General features: G+C 27.8%; 1 protein-coding gene across 4 annotated transcripts in view; it reads right to left on the bottom strand.

The window, feature by feature from the left end:
* Positions 1-5,623: 5,623 nt before the first annotated feature.
* The window catches only part of LOC142330132 (homeotic protein antennapedia-like), a 485,876-nt gene continuing 469,436 nt past the window's right edge, over positions 5,624-22,063 (bottom strand). For all 4 annotated transcript variants that reach the window (XM_075375222.1, XM_075375220.1, XM_075375223.1 and 1 more), the window contains exon 3: positions 5,624-6,954. In XM_075375222.1, coding sequence (XP_075231337.1) covers positions 6,704-6,954 — 251 coding nt within the window. In that variant the 3' untranslated portion in view covers positions 5,624-6,703. The remainder of the gene's footprint in view (positions 6,955-22,063) is intronic.

Raw genomic sequence — 22,063 nt, forward strand, 5'->3', positions numbered from 1 at the left:
TTAAAACTTTTAAAATCATAAATTATTTACAAAAAAACTATACCTACAAGATCGACTTAATTCCAATAAGGTAATTTTTGAATTAGTAAAGAATGACTTGAAGCCGAATTATGTAAGTGAAGATTTAGTCAACTGATTTAAAACCGGTCTCAAATTATTAAGTTATTTATTATAACAGATTGAAAAATTATTTAAAGAAAAAACTATAAATTAAAAAAAAACTGCATTAAAGAATAAATAAATCCCCTTCCAATACATAAATTTCTTTCGATGTTTTGTAAAGTAGGTATTAACAGTAGAACACCGATTATCCGTTGACATGTTATTGATTAGCCGACAATTAATTAATATAATCATTTACATATACATATATATTTATTATAATAATTTTATAACGCAAGTAGGAAAATGATAAGATCATTAATCATGAATTAAGTGGATTTATTAGGTTTTAATAGGGAAATTCTAGGAATTATTAAAAAGAATCATATAATACAGAAAGATTTTTTTAAAATTAAAGTAAGCGTAAAATTTTACCATTCAATGGCTTTAATTTATCCTATAAATTTAACTTTTGAAAGTTAAATCGAAACGCTTTTGAACACATGTATATTTTAACTTTTTTTCAAATGAGTGAGAAATCCATATTGAGAAAACCGAAAAATTTCGTAAATCAATGCGTTCATATATATATAAACTACTTTGAATTAATATGTATTTATTTGTTTATTTGATTAAAAAGTCACATGGTTTTTAAGAATTAAATACATCTATCTGATAAAATAAAAAAATAATACAGAAAGGTTTATTGATTACGATAAAAAACGCAAAACAACGAATTATAATTTTTTTTCTGATATTACTGAAATTATAGGTATTAAAAACTAAATCGCGTATCAGAGTTCTACTGTTAAGCTATAGACAATAGTTAACAATGCATTAATACAAAACAATAATAATATGGTTTTAAATGACTTAATGATAACAGATAAATTTAAAAAAATAACAATAGCATTCGGTCGATTATAGTAACAGATGATATAATTATCACGCAACCTGGCATTATAAAGAAAAATAATAAATAAAATACTGGTAATTTTTTATTTTTTTGTAATTTTCTAAATGTAAATTAAAATATAATATAATACATATTAAGTAATAAATTTCCGGTTAAAAACAAAAAAAAAAAAAAATCAAAATTAATTATATTAATAATTCATGGAAGCCTAGAAATATTTTGAAAATTTTTATTAAATATTTCCCTCATTATGAATAAGAATATTTTATTAATAGAATGAGAAAAATAAAATACGTATTCCCCCCTAAAGTATTAATAGTGATAAATATACAATTTTCAACCTCAAAATAAAAAAAAAATTAATACATTCATTTAAAAAACACATACATAAATTAATTGTTATAATATTAACTGCATTCACATATTCCATCTCAATATTCACAATTATTCACACCACACATATATATATATATATATATATATATATATATATATATATATATATGTATTTATAACTATCATTCAAACTTCAAAATATTAATAATTAATCTTCTTAATATTTATTTATATTTATACACAATAATAATATTAATAATAATATAATTCATAATTTCTATTCACACATCATATACCAGCCAAACACATTCATTCTTACAATAAAACAAGCATTCACATAAAATCTCATAAAATTTCTCTCAATTGTACAATAATTGTTAATTAAGGAACTGTCAGCAGCTGTTCATTTTGACATAACAGCATATATTACATCAAATAGTTCTTTTTTTTTTTATTATTATTTTTTATTACTATTTATTAATTTAATTTTTCATTTTAATATCCGAAACGCGTTACACTCATTTCGAAATATTTATTATAAAGAAAAATAATACAATATACAGATAATAGTTTATAAACTAAAAAAAAAATAATAATAAAATTTAAACAAATTTGCTTCAAATAATACTAAATTTTAAATAAAAATACTATTTTCATAAAATATTGCTTTATTGAGTTATAAAAAAAAAATTTATTACTAATATAAAACATTAATTTTAATGAATAATAAAAGCAATGTTTTATTTTAATTAAAAAATATATTTATTTTTATATTACGGTTTTAATTCTATAATGCTATAAAGAAATTAGCATTATTACTTTTATTTTTGTATATATATATATTACAGCTTATGAATAATTTTTTATGTTTGTTTCTCTTGCGTATACTTTTGACCGAAGGCTTACCAAGTACGTATAATTAGTTGTATTTTAACTTAGGATAGTAAATTAAAAATAATAATAATAATAACGTATTTAGGATGGTATTTAACAATGCGTAGAAAAAAAATAATTAAATTTGTGTAAAATATAGTTAGTCGAAACAAATAAAAAAATTATTAATACATTTTTTTTTTTCATAAAATATTGAAACATTACTATAAATCGTAATAAATTTAATACACTTACACGATACGTAAATATACATATAATATTACTTTAGAAAATGTATTTATTATTTATTTACTCTGTCAAAAATAAAAATATTTATATATTTACACAATATATATATATACTATATTTTTAAACACTTGCCAATAGTAGTAATAATAATAATAATAATACCAAATAATTTTTTTTAAATTTATTTTTTATTATCTTTCTTCAATAAAATGATTTTTTTTTAATACAAAAGACCAACAGTAAATTTCTTTATGTTAATTTATTATTATTATTTTTATTACTACTAATAATAATAATAACAATAATAAATATTAATCGGTATAATAATAAAAAGTAATTAAAAATCTCACTCGCACATTATTTTTAAACAGTCAAATCTATTTATTTTTTTCATTAAATAAAATATAATTATTAATAATAATACACACACAAAATAACACGTGAACTTTTTTTTTTACACGTACCGTCTAAAAATACATTTATAATTAAAAATAATTATTAATATTAATGACTTTATTTTATTACGTATATTGTTTTTAATTTCCCAGTCGGTTGTTTTATGTAATAAGATAAAGGAAAACAATAAAACTTAAAAAAATGTATATCAACATTATGTACATATTATAAAAATTATTACAAATTATGTGATTTATTTATTATACATGATTCAATAATATATTATTTATTTATTTATTATTGGTAACTGCTCCATTATTGACTGAAATTAAGAGATGAATTGTTTTTATATTGTATTTATTTCTCTTTTTCTTTTTTTTTTGTATATGTAGATATAATAACTTTCATCATTACTAAGATCTGTTTGTGTTTTTGTTGAGATTGCTACACATTTATAATATTCAAAATAAATACATAATTTTAGTACGGTGTAAATACTTCAAATTTTATAAATTTCATAGTTTGGATTAATAAGAAAAAAGCCGACTTCCTTGGCCGAGTAGGTAGCGCCTCGGTATTTCGTGCGGACATCCCGTGTTCGAATCCCGGTCAGGTACACGCCATTTTTTCACACACTACCGATTTCCACGGAGCATAGCTGTTGTGATGACCGCTCTTTAATACAAAAAAAAAAAAGATTTTACGTTCAGCATTTAAACAGACTAAATTACTACTTTATCTTTTTATATTTTTTCCAAAATTTCCAATTCCTTGAAAATAATAATCCCAAATTAAAATTAATTTTGGTTTTTCATTTTTTTATTAACCAAAAAAACATAATGATTTTTATTTACAGTATCTTTTAAGTTAATGTAATGATTGTGATCCCATTATTTTTAAAATTAATTAACCCTTAAATTATATTAACTATTTAATTATTAGTTAAATATTTGATCAAAAAGAAAAACTATAAACGTTAATCAAATGTACAAATGATAAAATTATGCAAAACGAAAAATTATGATAAAGAATTTAAATTACCTATACGGGCTTAACATTTAAATTTTCAGTTTTAGATAAAAAAATTAAACTTAACTTTAAAAATGCAAAAAAATCCCTATGAATATTTAAGTTGTTTTTTTCAGTATTAATTCTTTACCAAGTGTTTACACAATACCGAAATATGTATTTATTAAAATAAATATAGTACTAAGCCCATCCCCACTTAAGTTTTCTATAAATATAATTTAACTGCAGTTTTAAGCTTAAAATACTGAAATTTTTCTTGTTTGAAATATTTGTTTTTGTTGGAAATACTAAAGTTTTTCATCAAAAGACATAACAAATATAGATCAAGGCAACTACTTAAATTGTATTTTAACATAAAATTAATGAACAAGTTTTTTAAATATTTTTTTTTGTTTATATATATATATATAATTTATTTAGATATGTGTGATTGTTTTTTATATATCGTTAAAAGATATATAGAAATTTTAACATACATAAAAATTTATCTGTAAAATATAATTAAATTACTGTAATTTAGGATTTACATGCGAAAAAATGTACTTCTTTAAAGTAATAACTTTATTATAAGAGCCTACATCAACAGATTATTTGTTATGATTTTAAACAATCGAAATAAAAAATATATATATATTAAACAAGTAAAACAATATAATAGTAATAAAAATAATAATAAAAATAAACTTTGGTTTAATAGCACGTCATAACTCTATAACAATAATAATAAAAATTATAGTAATTATTAATTTATATTTATTTAATTGATTCCTTAAAAACAATGTCTATTCATAAAAAAAATTGATTATTTTTTATAGTTTTATTAATTAGTTTATTTTTTCTCTTTTAAAAAAACTACAGTATAGCTCTTGGCACCGGCGACTCATTTGTTATACAATCCGTACAGCCTTTATCATTTACTTATTTAATTTTAATTGTTAAAAATTCACTAGGTAAACAAAATATGACTTTTTTGTATTACTACATATTATTCGATCAATATAAACACCTTTATTTAAATTTTACTGGGATGGTATTTTACATATATATATATATATATATAAACGGGAATATAAATAAGAAAGGCCGGTATTTGCCTTCATTTGCACATTTTCTTACATAATTGTTTTTTCATTTAATAATAATAATTACCATAATAATAATACTGTCCATCGTGCCGACGGGTTATACATTTATATATATATATAACTTTTTCGTTTTTATTTATTTTTTTATTACTTTTAATTATATATATATTATATAACTATCTAATACTAGGGCGGAGTACTCCATATGATGACTTGAGAAAAAATACACCATTGGTACATATATAAAAACAAAAACAAAAAAAAAAAACAAAAAGAAAAAACAATGACTTAGATTTCACCAGAGGTTAATACGTCGAGATGTCAGTTCAGATCTATTTATTAATATAATATATTCAATATAATGGAATAAATTTACTTTAATTGAAAAAAGGTCTATTTCATTTAAATGTATCTATAATCTATATAGTATATAACGAATATAAATTTTTAATTGATTTGACCCGATCGACATGTTATATTATTTATATTTTATTAGATATAAAGTATAAAAATACATAAAATATAATATTTTGTAGTATTAAAACTTAGATTAAAAAAAAATATATTTAAAAAATAAATCATTAAATTAAAAAAAAAAAAAAATTAAATACGTTGACGTTATAATAACATAAAAAAACGATAAAACTTTTTAAATATAATTTAAAACAACACCAATATTTTTTTTATTATTAATAAAATGTTTATTTAAAAAATATAATTTTTATTTGTTTAGACAGAAAATAGTTTTTCTATTGCTGTGATTTAATTTTACGTTCCCCATTCACGCATTGTATTCAATTATTCAAATTCACTTAGTAAGGTTTATTTTATTGTAAAAGTAAACCTAATTTGAATTTACATTAAAATATAAACAAGGATCTTGCACGGTTAAAGCGAAGTTGAACTTAAATTAAAATAATATATATATTATTAAATAAGGTACATTTTAATTAAAAGAAGATTATTTTAATTAATATGGTAGATATTGTACGTAAAGTAAGTTTAACAAGAACAAAAAGTGTTGTCTACTGCGATGATAACAGAAAACGTTACACAGAAGTAAGATTAAGATGCTACAATCTTATTTTAGTAAAAATTAAAACGTTTTTAAACATTTTGATATAGGATTACACTAAAATATATAGTTATAAAATATTTAAACAATATTCCAGTATTCAAAGCTTGTATAAAATACAGTTTACACTAGCAATCGTACAACATCCAAAAAAAATAATCATATAATTTTTTTGGTGCGAGCGCAATATTGCTCTTTTAGTCCCAATTTGATTTGGTGATAATAGATATTTTACATTTTAGGCGAGCCTTCTTGGCCACCCCTCCATAAAAAGTATGCAGTTCTCGTACATCCAAGGTTAAGATTCGTATTATATCATACGGTTTTTATTTTTAAGGTTCTTTTCATAATTAAATCGAGGAAAATGTATAAAGAAAATAAATTTACCGTAATTTATAGCTGTCATTTATACCGTAGAGGTTCTATAATTTATTTATTAACGGGATTAAAATTTAATTACGTTGAAATGAAAATTATCGATGACTTAAAAAACTAATAAAAATATTTGATTTAAATTAATTTTAGATAACACTTAAATAATAATCGATTAAAACGGTTATTAATAAATAGAATTATGAACTGACAAACCGACTTAAGGTTTAATGAAAAGAATACGACGGTAATATACGTCATAAAGACGGTTTATTGAGGGGAAGTTTGAGGTGTAATATCACTCCCGTCCCCGTTCTGTCCGTCGACTCCTTTCGTTTTATTTTCTTTCTTCCATTTCATCCTCCTATTCTGAAACCAGATTTTGATCTGCCTTTCGGTCAAACAGAGAGCGTGCGCTATTTCTATACGCCTTCTTCTCGTTAGGTAACGGTTGAAATGGAACTCCTTTTCCAGCTCCAATGTTTGGTACCGGGTATACGTCTGCCTACCACGTTTCCTTTCTATGTAAACACATACAAAAATAAAGATAAAATAGAAAATACATACATCTTTTTAATACATAAAGTTAATAATTAATTTTTTTCTAAATATAATAAAAAATAAATTATTCTTCTTTTCAAAATAATCAACAAAAAATACACTCTGCAAAATAATACATTGTTCTTCAAAAATATTTTTAAAAATTCAAATCAAGAACGTTTATTTATTTTTATTCGCAGATTAATGCGTAATTTTTCTTTGTTTAATGGGACCAAAAAGAATGAATATAATCTAAATAGTTGTACAGACCTCCTCAATATCTATTTTTTATTTTAAAACTTGTTTACTAAAAATTAAATAGATACAACCTTCTTATTAATTTACCGTAATGCAATATACCGTAATAAATACGTGCCTTATAAGACGAGTAGTATAACTAAAGAAAAAAATAACAAAGCATACGTGTTTATTGTTACATCTCCATAAATATATATACACATATAATATTTTTTAATATACGAATTTAGAGAACACTAAAATAATAATTAAAAAACGAATATTTTCGTTTAAAAAAAAAACTTTAAAACTATATTTATTTATCCAATAAAATTTAAAGATTAACCGAAATTCAATCACTAGTTAACCTAAAAATGAAAACTATTAAAAATTCTTGTTTAATAATAAAATAGTCAAAAATTAAAACATTTTTTTTATTCCATAAATGGCTTCCATAATACAAATTCGTCGTAAAATATATGAAGTGTTTGGAGTTAAAAATTTAGTTAATTTTTATTAACTAATATAAAAATAATTATTTTTGAAAATATTAAACACAAATAATTATAGAAAATAATGTCCAATTCGTCAGATAAGATTGTGCTTCTATTTTGAAACATATTTCTTCTCAAATTATTCTATCAAATTCATAACGTATGAATTATTTATTTATATAGATCCTAAAGAGCAGGCGCTTTTTTAAAAATAGTTTCCTTGTATGTTCCACCCCTCCGCCGGGACTCGGTCATTTGTAGTACCTCTCTCTAACAGAGGCAACCCGAAAGTTACCTCCGCCGGGTCTCGGTCTTAACTGTTTCGGGATGCCAGATACTCTCTGCTTCATCATCGCTAGCCACCCGCACAAGCGCGGACAAACAACGACCCCACAGATGGCAGTCAGACACCCTATCGCTACCCTACTCTTTCGCCACCTCAGATGTCCCATGGCCACCAGCACATCGCCAGAACGAAAGTTCATACCCGGCCAGAGCACTCATTTGTCCGATGCTCCTCCTTCCCGCAGACCACGCATACCCCTGGGTGAATGCATTGAGCCCGCTTATGCCACAATTAAAGCAGATGTTGGTTCGGACAACACCTTGACAGTTGGAGGACATGTGGCCTAAACTCCAACAACGGAAACATCTGTCCTCGGGGTCCTCACGCGGGCTCACAATGCACCCACCCAATCTTCATCCGGTGTTCAACCGGCTTCTTCCCCGCACCAAATGTTGTTACGACAGTGCGTTCTGGGTCACCCCGAACGCCGAGCGAACCGAGGACAGCCGGAACTCAGCAGTCTCATCTACCCGTCTCACTACCACTGCAATCTCTGCCCCGCTGATATCGCTCTCGATTTCTCGAATGTGAACTACCGTCAGGCGCTGTCTCTCGACTTCAGATCACGTTGAGGCCCGAAGCATTGTCTCATAACACAGTCTTTAAGGCAGCCGCCTTATCAGGACTCTTCACACTAATACAAAGTTTGCCTTCAGACCCTTTTTGCAGCGACAGCACCCGCCTCGTCGCTGGCAACTGTCTCCTAGCCTGTTTTTAGAAGGTTGGCAAAGGAACGCCCAGCCGCCTTCACGACGACGATGCCACTCTGTGACACCCCCGAGGTTGATCATCTCACAGCCGGAACCGCAACTTCTCGTTGTCCCGCTACGGCCCTGGGCACCACCAACCTAACCGAGGAACCCGTTCTCCAAAAATATATAACATGAGACGCTCCATGCGCGACCCAATCCGGCCCCGCGGCAAAACAAACGGACTTGGAGCCTCAAGCTATATCCTTCTCAAGGACGTCAGAATTACCCCCAAAGTATCTAGGTCACTCGCCGGTGAGTCATAATACAAGCAGAACCGATGATCGACAAGGGGTTCTGCATTACTACACAAAATTTGAGGGGTATCCTCCACCAGATCTCCCGGTTCAATTCCGGAACGCAACAACATAGAGCCCGCCACGGGCCGGGTCTCCAAAAAATCAACAAAACGACAGATATCAGCCTTTACCACCAACCATCAATGATTCATCAATGCGGACAAGCTGCTTCATTACTCCAGTTCCGCCAATTCCTAGTCGCCGCTCCGACCAACTCTACATCCGTTACTGACCACATCAGAATATTACGTAGGTCGCAATCTTCTATTGGAGTCTGTGTGGGAACAACCGAGACCGTAAATCGGCCTCTCTAGAATCTGCACAGAGTCTGAGTAGCCACACCGTAATGCCGTACCACACATTGCGTCGCCCTGGTCTCAACATCAGTCAAACTACATAGAAAATCCATACGATTCAAAGATCACACAACTTTCCCGAATAGGTCTTGATTTCCAGCTTGGTAGTGATATTCTTGCGGACAAGCACCCGCAGTACAGTATTACCTGTACTGCGGGTGTTTCAGTATCTCCTGAAACAATTTGGATAACCCGTCAGCAAAACGCTCCGTTCCAGGAAGAACACGGTGCTCCTCCTCATCGCTTTCCTCTCCACTTTCCCCGGAAAAATACCAAGGACCTCAGAACCAGAATACCTACTCATCTCTTCCATCGACTCAACATGACTCGTCCTACCCTTCGCATTTTCTTCTGCGATCCCTCCTTCAGAGGGAACTCTGTTTGTTGCCGCTAAGCTGCTGCTTACCCACCACTTGATAATCGCTCTCTTCCATTTCCACCTCACACGGAGTTGGAGGAGGAGGAGTCGCAAAGGCTCAGACTCGCGATCCTCATCTGTTATATTATTATTTAAATAATTAAATTGAAAAAAAAATAATAAATACATTTCTTATTTGCCGAATTTTCAGCGTTTTGAAGTTTAAATGATTTGGTAGTTTAGATTTATCTAAGTTTTATTTAAAATAATTTTACCGTAGTTTTTTAATAAATTATTCTTAAATAAAGTTTTAAAAATAGTACTAAGATGAATTAAATAAAAGGAAAAACTGGTACAAAATCTTGTTAAAAGATAAAAAAATAAGTCCTGAATGTTCCATGTAGTCAAAATTCTAAGAATTCAAAGATATCAAAAAACACAATTTTGTTTTTATTAGTATTTACAGAGAATAATACCTTTTTAGCATTTTTTTCCGGCTGGGAGAGGGGATCTGACCCAAACGCTTCATAATACAGGCAATGAGTATTCCACCCGATAGCAAAGATGTGCGTGCTTTTTTTAAAGAAGCTTAGTTTTAGTGGTTATTTAATTAGTAAAGGAAAATATGTTTTTTCATTACACATATTTTAGCCATTCAACATAAAGACTAATCGATAATGTGTTATTTATATGTAGATAAAATAATATTCTAAGAGTCGATGGAATACGGACAAGATGGAGGCTTACTTTTTCTAGAGGACGTTGAAGTTAACAAAATAAAAGTTATTTATTTCGTACCTTCTTGTTTTCAGTTAATTTTTCGTTGGAACCATAACATCTTTATTGTAATCTTAATCTCTTTTCACCACTTTAGATTTTAATGATCAGAGTCAAAACCTCGATCGATAACGCTACTGATAGAGGAATGTATATCATCCGTTATCGATATGATCTGATGAGACACTACTGACATGAAGTTTTGCCTCTGTTTTCGTCAAAAACCGAACTGTCGGCTGGCTTAGGCATGACAGGCGAACGGGGTTTGTTGTACTCTCTAACCAGGTGACATCATCCGAATACTAATTAATAACATGACACATTTGTATATAAAATGCAAACACATGAAGAATCTACTTGTTACAGTTTAATTGAGAAGTAGTGAGTGCCGAGTACAGTTAATTTTTTTATATTCCCTTGTATTTTTTTTTTTTTTTCATATGTTGAGTGCATTATACTGCGTATAATATTTTTGTAATTGTATTTTGATATTAAAGAATATTTATTTTCTTACATATTTTTAGTGTTCTCCAAACAATTACGAAGTGTTTTACGTCAAAACCTAAGACAGCGAAACTCTTCATTGGCAAGCTCTGGAAATTCGTTAATCAGTTCATGGAAAGAGAGATCAAACACTTCCAAGAACAGGCAGTTCCCAGTGTACCGCTTATTATCCCTGTGAAAAAGTGTATAGAGAGAACTGTTACTGAATGTGAGGTTTCGGCCAGGACTGTTAAAACGATTAGAAAAGAAAGGAATGACATACATGTCAGAGAGTGAAAGCTGCTTTCAAACCCCAAAAAATATAAACGGGAAAACAGAATTACTAATATAGACGGTATCGATAAATCTTTGGTCAGTGAATTTTTTACGATTTCTATTTTCAAGAAAAAGTGCTTCTTACAACAACTAAACGTATTAAAAACGAAAAAGGCTATTAGTTTTCAGGTGGTGTATGGAGCGTCAGGAAAACTTTTAAATACTTAGAATTTCGATAGAGAAAAAAAAAATAGAAATATTCTCATCGAAACCGATGAAATACGAAACAAAGAATACGTTATTTAAGATGTATTTAACGTTACAGAGAAGAAAAACGTCCCATTGCTTAGTAGATAAATCCTATATTTTATCTTCGTATATCTCAAACAAAACGTGTCTGACAATTCTGATCAGGGCATACATCATCCAATATCAAAAAGATTGAAAGATAATCGTGCACGGTGCGCGTCAAGTGGGGTGTATTATGACAACACGAACTCCGAAAATTTCATGAACCGGGTGGAAAATAAATGCTGTCCAAATCTATCGGATGTAGTGCTGGATAATGCTGCGTAAAATTTCATGAACCGGGTGGAAAATAAACGCTGTCCAAATCTACCCCCGCGATCGGATATAGTGCTGGATAATGCTGCGTAAGATAATAATCAATACGATAAGGCACCTACAAGGAAATGTAAGAAATCGGAAGTGGTATTTTAATTACAGGAGAAGAAAATACCGTTTCATCGTAAAATTCTTAGACCGGAACTTTACAAACCAGTTAAGTTGGCATAAGAAGTATATTTTGGATAATCTTCTTGAAGCACACCGTCACACAGCCATTCGCCTGCCACCGGTACGGTGGTACACCCGATTCGGGTATTACAACCAGATCTAAACCACATCGAAATAACACGGCCAAACGTAATAGGATATGTGGTCAAAAGAAACGTCACGTTCAAGTTAAATGCCGCGAATGTGGTATTGATGAAAAATTTGTAATATAACAGGGTAAAACTGGTCACCTAAATATGCGAGAATGTAAAAAAATAGTAGATGAATATGTGAAGAAAGAACATTTAGTTGATGTTGAAGAAGAATTTATCAATTTACGAAAAAGTAGTGATAAATACAGTGATTATTCATCTACAAGCAGAGACGATTTCGGCAACGAAGATTTAGCAACACCTTTACTAACAGTTTCTCCATTACGGTTAATCAAAATAAATTTTTTTACGCTATTAGTAGTTAAAGTAAAATAAGTGAAAAAAAAAATAAAAACCATAAATAAAACGCATATAAATTAATACGTGGAGCCGAGTTAATAAATTTATATCACGTATAATATAAAACATGAAATGAATATTAGCAGGCGATGCATGTTTTTTGCACGATTAGTACCTTAGACTCAGCAGTCGGCGAGGAGCAAACTTTCAGTTCACGTACTGCTTGTCAATCTATTTGTAAACTTTGTTTCCTCTCAAATGGCTACACAATTAGATTAGAAGACAAAGTTTCTATTAAGTGAAGTTCCAACTCGAATTTCCTTCAATACATTATAGTAATTTAAGTTATAAAGAACTGAAGAGCTCATACAAATTATTAAAGGTAATAATAACAATATACTAGGCAAATAAATAAAAAATTATATCACAGAAAATCATTAAAATGAAGATATTATCGTAGAACGTAAATAAATATTTTATTCTGATCTTAACAAAATAATACTTTATATTATACAAATCATGTTAAGTATGGGTAGAATGAGCTGTAGTTCTATTCTGATAAAAAAGGGAACTTCCCCACCAATTTCCTGGATAGATCAAGTGAAACCACGGTCAAATGTTATTAAAATACAACTTACAAGAAATTTAACATTTCATTAATGCATAAAAATAAAAATTAACAAAACAATATTAATGTAACTATGTAAACGTACTAAATAAATTAAATATGCGCTAAGTAACAATTTTGGAGGCCCGTAAACCATTTCAATTACAGAAATTAAATGTTACCAATACATAAATTATTATAAGTTATAAAAAAGTTGAAAAATCATTTGAGTACGTAATTTTCACACGTTAAAAAAAATGTGTAACAAATTCCCGTTTTTATATTTTGTTGAATTAGTATGATTTTTAAAGTTAATTTGAGGTAATATTTGATTACACATAATAAAGGCAGAAATTAATAATGCGGCAAAGAAAATATTTCATAATATTATAAAAAATAATGAAATATGCTATGGCTTATTATTTATTTGCCATAATAATGAAGTAATATTTAATTATTTAATATTAATTAATATTTGATTTCAGGTAATATTTTGTTTGATTGCAGGGTATTCAAACAAATGATTCGAAAAATGCTAAAGAACTAATTAAAATGCAACTTATAATTTTAACTGAACGTACGTCAATTCTCATTGTTATAGAAAGAGAATTTATGTTTTTTTTCTTTTTTCTCTGTTCCCGATGGCCGTGAAAATTACTGAACCAATTATTATGATATTTTTACTGTAGCTTTCTTAGGATCCGGAATGTTTACCGAATTTCAAACCTCACCAGTTTCACAACTCAATAAATCACAAATAAAAAAAGTATAAATAAATAACTTAGAACTTCTTTCATTAAATCTAATTTCTTTGTCTATATCAATTATCATTGTCTGTATCGATCATTGCCTATGTCAATATCGACTTCGTCAGATGGTTATAATACTATTCACAAAATTTAATGTCCGTCTATAAAATATTAATTTGTACTTGTATTGTAATATGCATGGAAACAGATTAGTTTAATATAAATTTAAAGAGTATGAAAATTATTTACATATTTAATAAAGTTTTAATGATTTGAGCCGAAATAAATTTGTTATTTATTTATATCGACTTATTCAGAACGTTATTATGCGTTTTACTTTTTGCGTGTTATCTAATCCGGTGGCTATCCTCGAGAACTCATCCTCTCACGAGCAAGTTAGCGCACCATAAATTTTTATATTCTGAACTAAGAAGTTCTATCAGGGTAATCATAGAAATTATTTTCATATGAATATTCCAGAAGTCTGGATATCCGTCACAACATTTTGGATTAGGGGTCCATAGGCAGCCGCGTCCCTTGTTCGTGATGTGTGAGTGAGGTTAGTCTTGTTCAAACTTAGGCCGACCATACCTGAGACCTGTGGTTAATTTAAACCCAACCACCAAAGAACACGATTTAGAATTCAAATTTATATAAAAGCAACTATGTACTATTATTTAAACCTGAGAACACTCGATTTCGAAATCATCTGATTTATGTTCACGAGTTTCATCGCTAGACCGACCGGCAGATTAGCCATTACATATAATTGATATAGATTCGACTTCCAATTTGGTATTAATACTTTCCTAACGCCTAAGTCGGGGAGGTCACAGATGTTAAGAAGAAAAATATCTACAGCTTCTAGAATCTATTATCGTAGACAACATGAAACTACGCCAGAGCGTTCTCAAACTTGATAAGTAACGTATACGCTCGGCTCAAAATCGAGGTCAGGGTTCAAAAAATATGTTAGGTCTCAAATCAGCTTTTGATTATAACCGTAAAATTAACTATTTGAAATTAAAAAAATAATTAAATACGTAACTTGATTAAAATATGTAACCATTGCAACGCCAAAACATTGGAATGATGTAACTCGGGTTTTGTTGTGATGGGAAAAAAGTAGTTCTGAACATCAATATCAACCTGATTTCATTAAAGATAAAATTTTGAGAACACATTCTTTATATAAAAGGTAACCCTGAAAGCAAGAGTTCATACAAAATTACAAAAAACTATTTCCTATTTTTGAAGTTCCATATGCATACAGGACGGCGAAAAACGTGACGGGGGATGCTAATTTAATTATAAGTAAATAATATTTATTCATTAACTTAAGCAAACGTTGAATAATAACCGTTATTAACCGTCATTTAATAATATATATTTTATTCATTTTATTTTACGCACATATTTTTTAATTTTTCATGTTTAAAAACAAACTTATATCTAATATTGCTTAGCAAATAAAAAATTTCTAACGTTTTATGAAATAAAATATTAATTAAACACTAATCATTTTTTTTTATCAGATCGATAAAATGTTTTTTCTTTAAATGAACAGAAGGCGAAAGAATATTTTTTCGTATAAAAATTTAAAAATATATTATAAAGTATTAATTAAAAACATTTAGACGTTATATTCAATAAGCATTTTGGTTAAAGATTTCTCTTTTTTTTATGAATGTTTTACGTAGGCAATGTGCGTAGCAGCATGAGTGTGGGTGTCGTTTCTTTCTGGTGCACTTTGTTAAAAGTAGTCAGTAACTCAATTAAAACAGATAAGTTTTTTAATATTATTATTTCTTTTTTTTTTTAAGTGTAATTTATTGGAAGACTACCTGAGACTAATCAAAATCCCATTATAGCTGCTAAGACTGTTTCTGTTTGGCCAGCATAGCATAGCCGTTTCTACTCTGTGATTACAGGACTGCCGCATTAATAACGTTTTAAAACAGTCTTTTTTTGGAAAAACATTCATTTCTGCCTAAAGCCTGTTTAAATTTCTACAAAAAAATACATAATAATAATACTATATAACATCAAAATTAAATAAAAATATACGCATGAATGATCATGTTTTTTCCTTATCGATTCTAAAAAAATAATAAATTAAAAAAACTAACTTTTTTAAATATCAGTTTTTTTTTACTTATTTATTTTACTTTTTTAATTTACGAATTAAAAAAATATATATATATTTATAACCGAGGTGGTGTTTGAATTTTAATCAATGAATAAAACATTAGAAATTCGTTAACGTTCTTATGAAAATTTTCTCTCTTAAAAGTAAAATTAAATACTCGTAGAAAAAAATTTCTCGTTAATTTAAAAACTTTTTATCCTACATTTGAAATATTGCCAAATGTTATGTTTTATAATTTTTTCTTTCTTCAAGGATGACAAATGATTGATCATTATTTGGTGCCAAATAAATAATACACAATTCTTTCATCAAATATGTTTTTAATTAATATAGGGGAATCTCTCGTTCATTTACATATGTCTGTCTACATTCACATGCCCGCAAACAAAAAAAAATCTACAAGTATGATAATATTTTTATCGTATTAAAAAACAGATTACTGGATGACAATTAAGTTATGCTTACAGAGATAGGTTAATGAAATAAAATAATTCAGAGGTTAATTTAATTTACTAAATAATTTAACAAAAAACATATATAATTTAGACAAAAAATATGATTTATTATAAAAAAAGGTTTCAATAAAAAAATTAAATGTTCTGCTTTACGAAATTCAGATACATTTATGTTCTTTTAATGTGATTTGTTGGTATTACAAAATCCGATTTAAATGATTTATGCGTAAAAGAATTGAAAAAAAAAAATTGTTAAGTATTTTCAACTCGATAAATACATTCTATTAATAATTAATAAAAAAATTCAAATTACATTAACGAAACCGATTACTAGATTTATTACACGCATAAATTACTGTAAATAAAGAAATTAAAATATAATTATCAGGAAATAACTTTCTTTTTAATAAATTTTATTCTTCAATTATTTTTTTGTTTTATTTCATTTTTAAGCAGTTATACGAAAAAAGTGAAATCTTCTGATCACAAAATTTTTTTCATTTTCTTGCAATTCATTATGATATCTGCCTTGAGGCAGATTCCTTCCGCCATGTTCCTCTCCGTTCGACTTTGTTTCCTATTAAACCGTTCAGACAGCTCCCATTTCCATTTAGATCGTTTATAATTTTTACTCTTCATATTTTTTAATGCCTCAATTTTTTTATTTTTTATTTTTTATTTAGTGTTCCGTATTTCCAGGTACACTTCAAATAATACAACATAATAACAAAATTAACTTCAACTTTAACTCAATCTTACTTTATATAATAACCCATAGACACTGCTGGAACCCTAAACATTTAACGGAATAAGACTGTGCCATAATATTTATATTTGGAGAATCACTGGGCGGTAGTAATCCGTCGCCATCGCCTTCCTCTCTGTTAGCCACCACATTTCTTAAAACTAGTAGATTTAATATATATATTTCGTAGTCTGAAAAATAAATAAGTCTTTAAAATTTAAAGTTCTGTAAAATAAATTTCAGGAATTAAATACAATCTAATTTTTTTTTAATCTTCTTTTAACTGATGATGTATTTGTTTTATACGATTTGTTAAACAAAGCCTGCTGTAAAAAAAAAACATTCTAAATTCAAAATGAAACGGAACAACTGAAATTTAAAACTGGTAATAGTAATTGCATTTGATACCCACCACCGATTTTTTGCATACTGTAAGAGAAAAACTGAAATTTAGGATACCGAGAAGAAATAAAACAGTTGAAATAAACAGGGATTAAAATATTTTGTAATTTTCATTTTTAATTGAATTAAAATTTTGTTTATTTATTTAGACATCAGGTGTCAATAATTTTCATTCTAATACGAACTAAAAGAAATTTCTCTACTTCTGTTAGAAATTATAAAATTCCTTTATTCTTTTTTATTACTTCCTTTTACGAAGTAAAGGAAATATGGTGATCGCGAAAAATTTCGGTTCTCGGATTTCAACGGAAATATCCGTTTTGATCATCCCTGAATCCATGTTGACTAGTTTCGGCGTGACGTTTGTACGTATCCCGCATAACTAAAAAACGATTAGCCGTAGCCGTAGAATGTTGAAATTTTGGATTTAGGACTGTTGTAACATCTAGTTGTGCGTCTTGCCTTTTGATTGCAATCGACTGAAACAAAGTGTCCAAAAAAGCTGTAAATCCAAAACAATTTGGATTTTTCACTGTTTCTTAATTGCAATAATAAGCCCTCATTGAGAGTTTTTCAACTATATAGCATAAGTGGCACTTATTTTAACTGGTTACAGAGTTATAGCCGAATAAAATTTTAATTAATTAAGTGTTTGGATCTTACAAGGGAAGGACATCAGTTCGAATTAGACTTCTGCTTTTTTTTTTAAATTTAAATATATTGATTTATTAATAATTATTAACCCGTGATTGTAAAACATATGTATATGTAATCTAACAGGCATTATTACATATGTGTATATGTAATAAATTTTGTGAAACATCTGAGTATTTAATATTAATTGAAAATTATAATTTAGAATCATACTATTTTTGGATTTTCTATTTTAATTTCTGTTCAATTTTATTTAATTATTCTGGAATTTCTGTTTACGTAATTTTATTTACATTAAAGGTAACTACAGAATGACTGAAAATAGACCCTCTCCAGAACAACATATACTAAGTAATTAAAATATAAAACCCACTTACCAACAAATGTTTTTATGCGTTCCTGCGCTTTCGAAAACGAATTCCATCTTCAGGAACTTAACATTTTTATATTATTCTTAATAAACTAAAACTTAAAGTGTATAAAATATATAACAGTGGTATAAAACATATAAAGTCCCGCCTTTATGAATGCCTCCACCGAATCATAATGACAGGACGTTAAGTGGAAACAATTTTAAACACATGACGACCACTTTTATATATTTTATACACTTTACATAAAGTTTTACTTATGATAACGAAGTTTTATTTTTTTAAGAACAATATAAAAGTTTTAAGTTTCTGAAGATGGAATTCGTTTCCAACAGCGCTTGAACGTATAAAAATATTTGTGGATAAAGTGGTTTTACATTTTAATTATTTCCTGTTTAATCATACCAACAGGCTATTTTGATAAAATTATTATAAAACAACATATACACTGAGGTATACAGGCCCGATCATTAATAAATTGCAAAAATTTCTTATGCTTTAGTTCATTACTGCTCTGATATTGTCGGACAATATTCTGCCTAAGTCGGAGTTGATCATCATTTCGTTTATTTGTTTTTTGTTGCCAATCATTTAATCGCTCTTTGGTTTAATATAATTATTCTGATCTTAATTTGTGTACACCTCTAGTTTTCAAATATCTCTATCTTTATATCATTATCCTCTCCTAATCTTTTTATTCTTTCCTTGGTCTTAACATTTTCTTCCTATTTATATTTATCATCTTCTATAAATGTTTTTATCTTTATTTGTAACATTTTCTTCATGTTTATTATTTTTTTTTTTTTTGGTGTGTAACATTTTCTTCCTTTTTTCATTTTCCTTTTTTTAATTTTTTGTTTTAATTTAAATATATTGATTTATTAACAATTATCAACCTCGATTGTAAAAAAATGTTTTACAATAAATAATAGTTCAATAATAACAATAAAAAAAAAATATGAAAAAATCATTAGTTATTAGTGAAATAACATTTTATGTTCTTTTAAAAATCTGTATATGTAATTTAATAGGAGTACAATTAAGTCATGTGGTTTCCACATCAGATTTTTTAGTAACTAAAACAATAAATTTAAAAACGTAATATATTTCTCTTTCATTTATTTTTTGATTACTTGAGGATGATTATTTTTTAATTTTGCTTTTTTCTGTTAAATTCTGTTACTTAGATACAATGTCCTCTATATTATATTTATAACAATTTATTTAAATTGTTGTACAAATTAAAACAACTTTAGAATCTACTGAAATGTATATCGGTTAAATAAAAATCATTCATTAATTAACAAATGAATTTATTATTCGAAGAGCAGTAATTTTCTATTTTCTTATACATTAATTATAACAAATTTTTAAAAACATCAATTCTTAGAACTAATTATACAAGAATAGAAAAAATATATATGTATTTATATTTCGATTTAGGTTAAAAAATTAACAAATTATGCGTAAGGTAACAACACAATTAAGATGATCATAAAGTATAAAAAAATGAAGCTAATTTATTAGATACCATTTGCACATTACTAGTAGTTATTACAAAGCTTCCTGTACTACTCGTTTTATAATAGCATATAATGATTACTAAGGTATGTAGTAATAAAGAATAAACAGCAGAGGGGAAGTAATGCGTTACCACTTATCATTATTTCCACATTAATTCATTGAATATTGCTTTACTTCAAACGTTAAGGTTATCACAAAAACTCACTATAGGGATTAATATGCAAATAATTAATTAGTAGCTGACATTACACGGATGAAATAATAGTCGAATGGCTGACGAAGAGCGAGGGGAATAAATGATTAGTCTTTTAAACGTCGGTAGAAGGGGAAGAAAAGATTAACTGCCGTTAGATCTTTAGCGACTTTTTCTATAGAACAATAGATTTGATAAAATATACTATCTCACTTTAACTTCTTACGTTTACCTGCTTAAGTTTTATGTGCTTATAAATAAGTAGTGTAAAGATTACATTTCTATGAGAGATCTATTTTTCTAACTCCTGTTCTAATTTGGATAAGTTAGGTAGGACTAGAAGTTGTATTTGGGAAAAACTTAAATATTTTAATTTTTTTAGGTTTAAAGTTACAAAAATTCATTAAAAGTCTTTTAGTTGCACGATGTATAACAACAAAAATACTAGTTTGAAGTTTTAAAATTATCTCGCGTAAACCCCAAAAATGATGTTTCTAAAATTAAAACAAATCTTTCGAAGTATACATTTTTCTAGTTCAGATGATTAAAATGTTGATTGTATTTTACCAAGTTTTTAAGTAAGGAAACCTTTTATTAAAAGAATTAACGGAAACCGTGAAAAGTTTACCTGAATACTTACAAAGTCCAAAAAATTTAGAGGTTTCCTAATTTAGAAAATTTATTTTATTATAATGTAGAATTATTCATATTATACTTCCCGGTATATTTTTACTTTTAAATATCTCATTAATTAAAATAAATTAAATGCCGTAAAAGTGAAAGCTGATAAAATGTAATACGAATAATTTAAAATAACGTATTTTTTAGTAAGCTATATTCCTGTAAAAAATTTAGTTATGAAAAAGATAAAAAATCCAACTATTAAATGAGAATTCAGGCGATGACGGCAAGAAAAACTGGTATAAATATTAAGTAATGAGGTCTTGGAAGCAAAAGAATTGCGCCGGTGGCGGTTCGTTTTAGCAAAGGTTGTCTGTGGGTGGAAGAGGTTAGAGGATTTCGAGAGAGCAGTGTATTTGTGTCGGGTGTAGCGGAACGGGAGGGGAATTTGGTACTAGAGTTCGGGTCACAGGAAAGAAGATAAATTGCCGGGAAAAAGAAATGCAGTCGCAGCTGACAAGACGCGGGGTTCCCGGCCAGCAGCCGTTGTTCCTCAGGGAACCCCCTGCAGGCTCTTACTATACCCGTTCCATACCCCATACCCGTACAACTTATTACCGACTAAATTCTACTATTCCAGCCCTAACTTACCCGTCGAAAAAGATTCTCCATTACAATCATCCCTCGATCGTTCTTAAGAAGTACGAACAAAAATCTTGATAACAACCCTGTTACTTAACTTTTTAATAAAAACAGTAAGGGTTGAAAAATCTTTTATTAAGGTAGATTATTTTTAATATTTAAAACTATCTCGTATTTATATGTTATTATCGCAAAACTTTTTAATAAAAATATGCTATATTTGCCGAATATTTTTAATAAGCACAAAATTTAATGAAATATATATGAAATGACTTATTATTGGCATAAATTACCGTAATTTAAATTTCACACACAGGCGTGCGCAGTATTGTGACTACCGGATGGTAATGTTTAGCACTTAACTAACACAGTTATTA

This window comes from Lycorma delicatula, chromosome 9 (genome assembly GCF_047948215.1).
Source record: "Lycorma delicatula isolate Av1 chromosome 9, ASM4794821v1, whole genome shotgun sequence".
Taxonomy (NCBI): domain Eukaryota; kingdom Metazoa; phylum Arthropoda; class Insecta; order Hemiptera; family Fulgoridae; genus Lycorma; species Lycorma delicatula.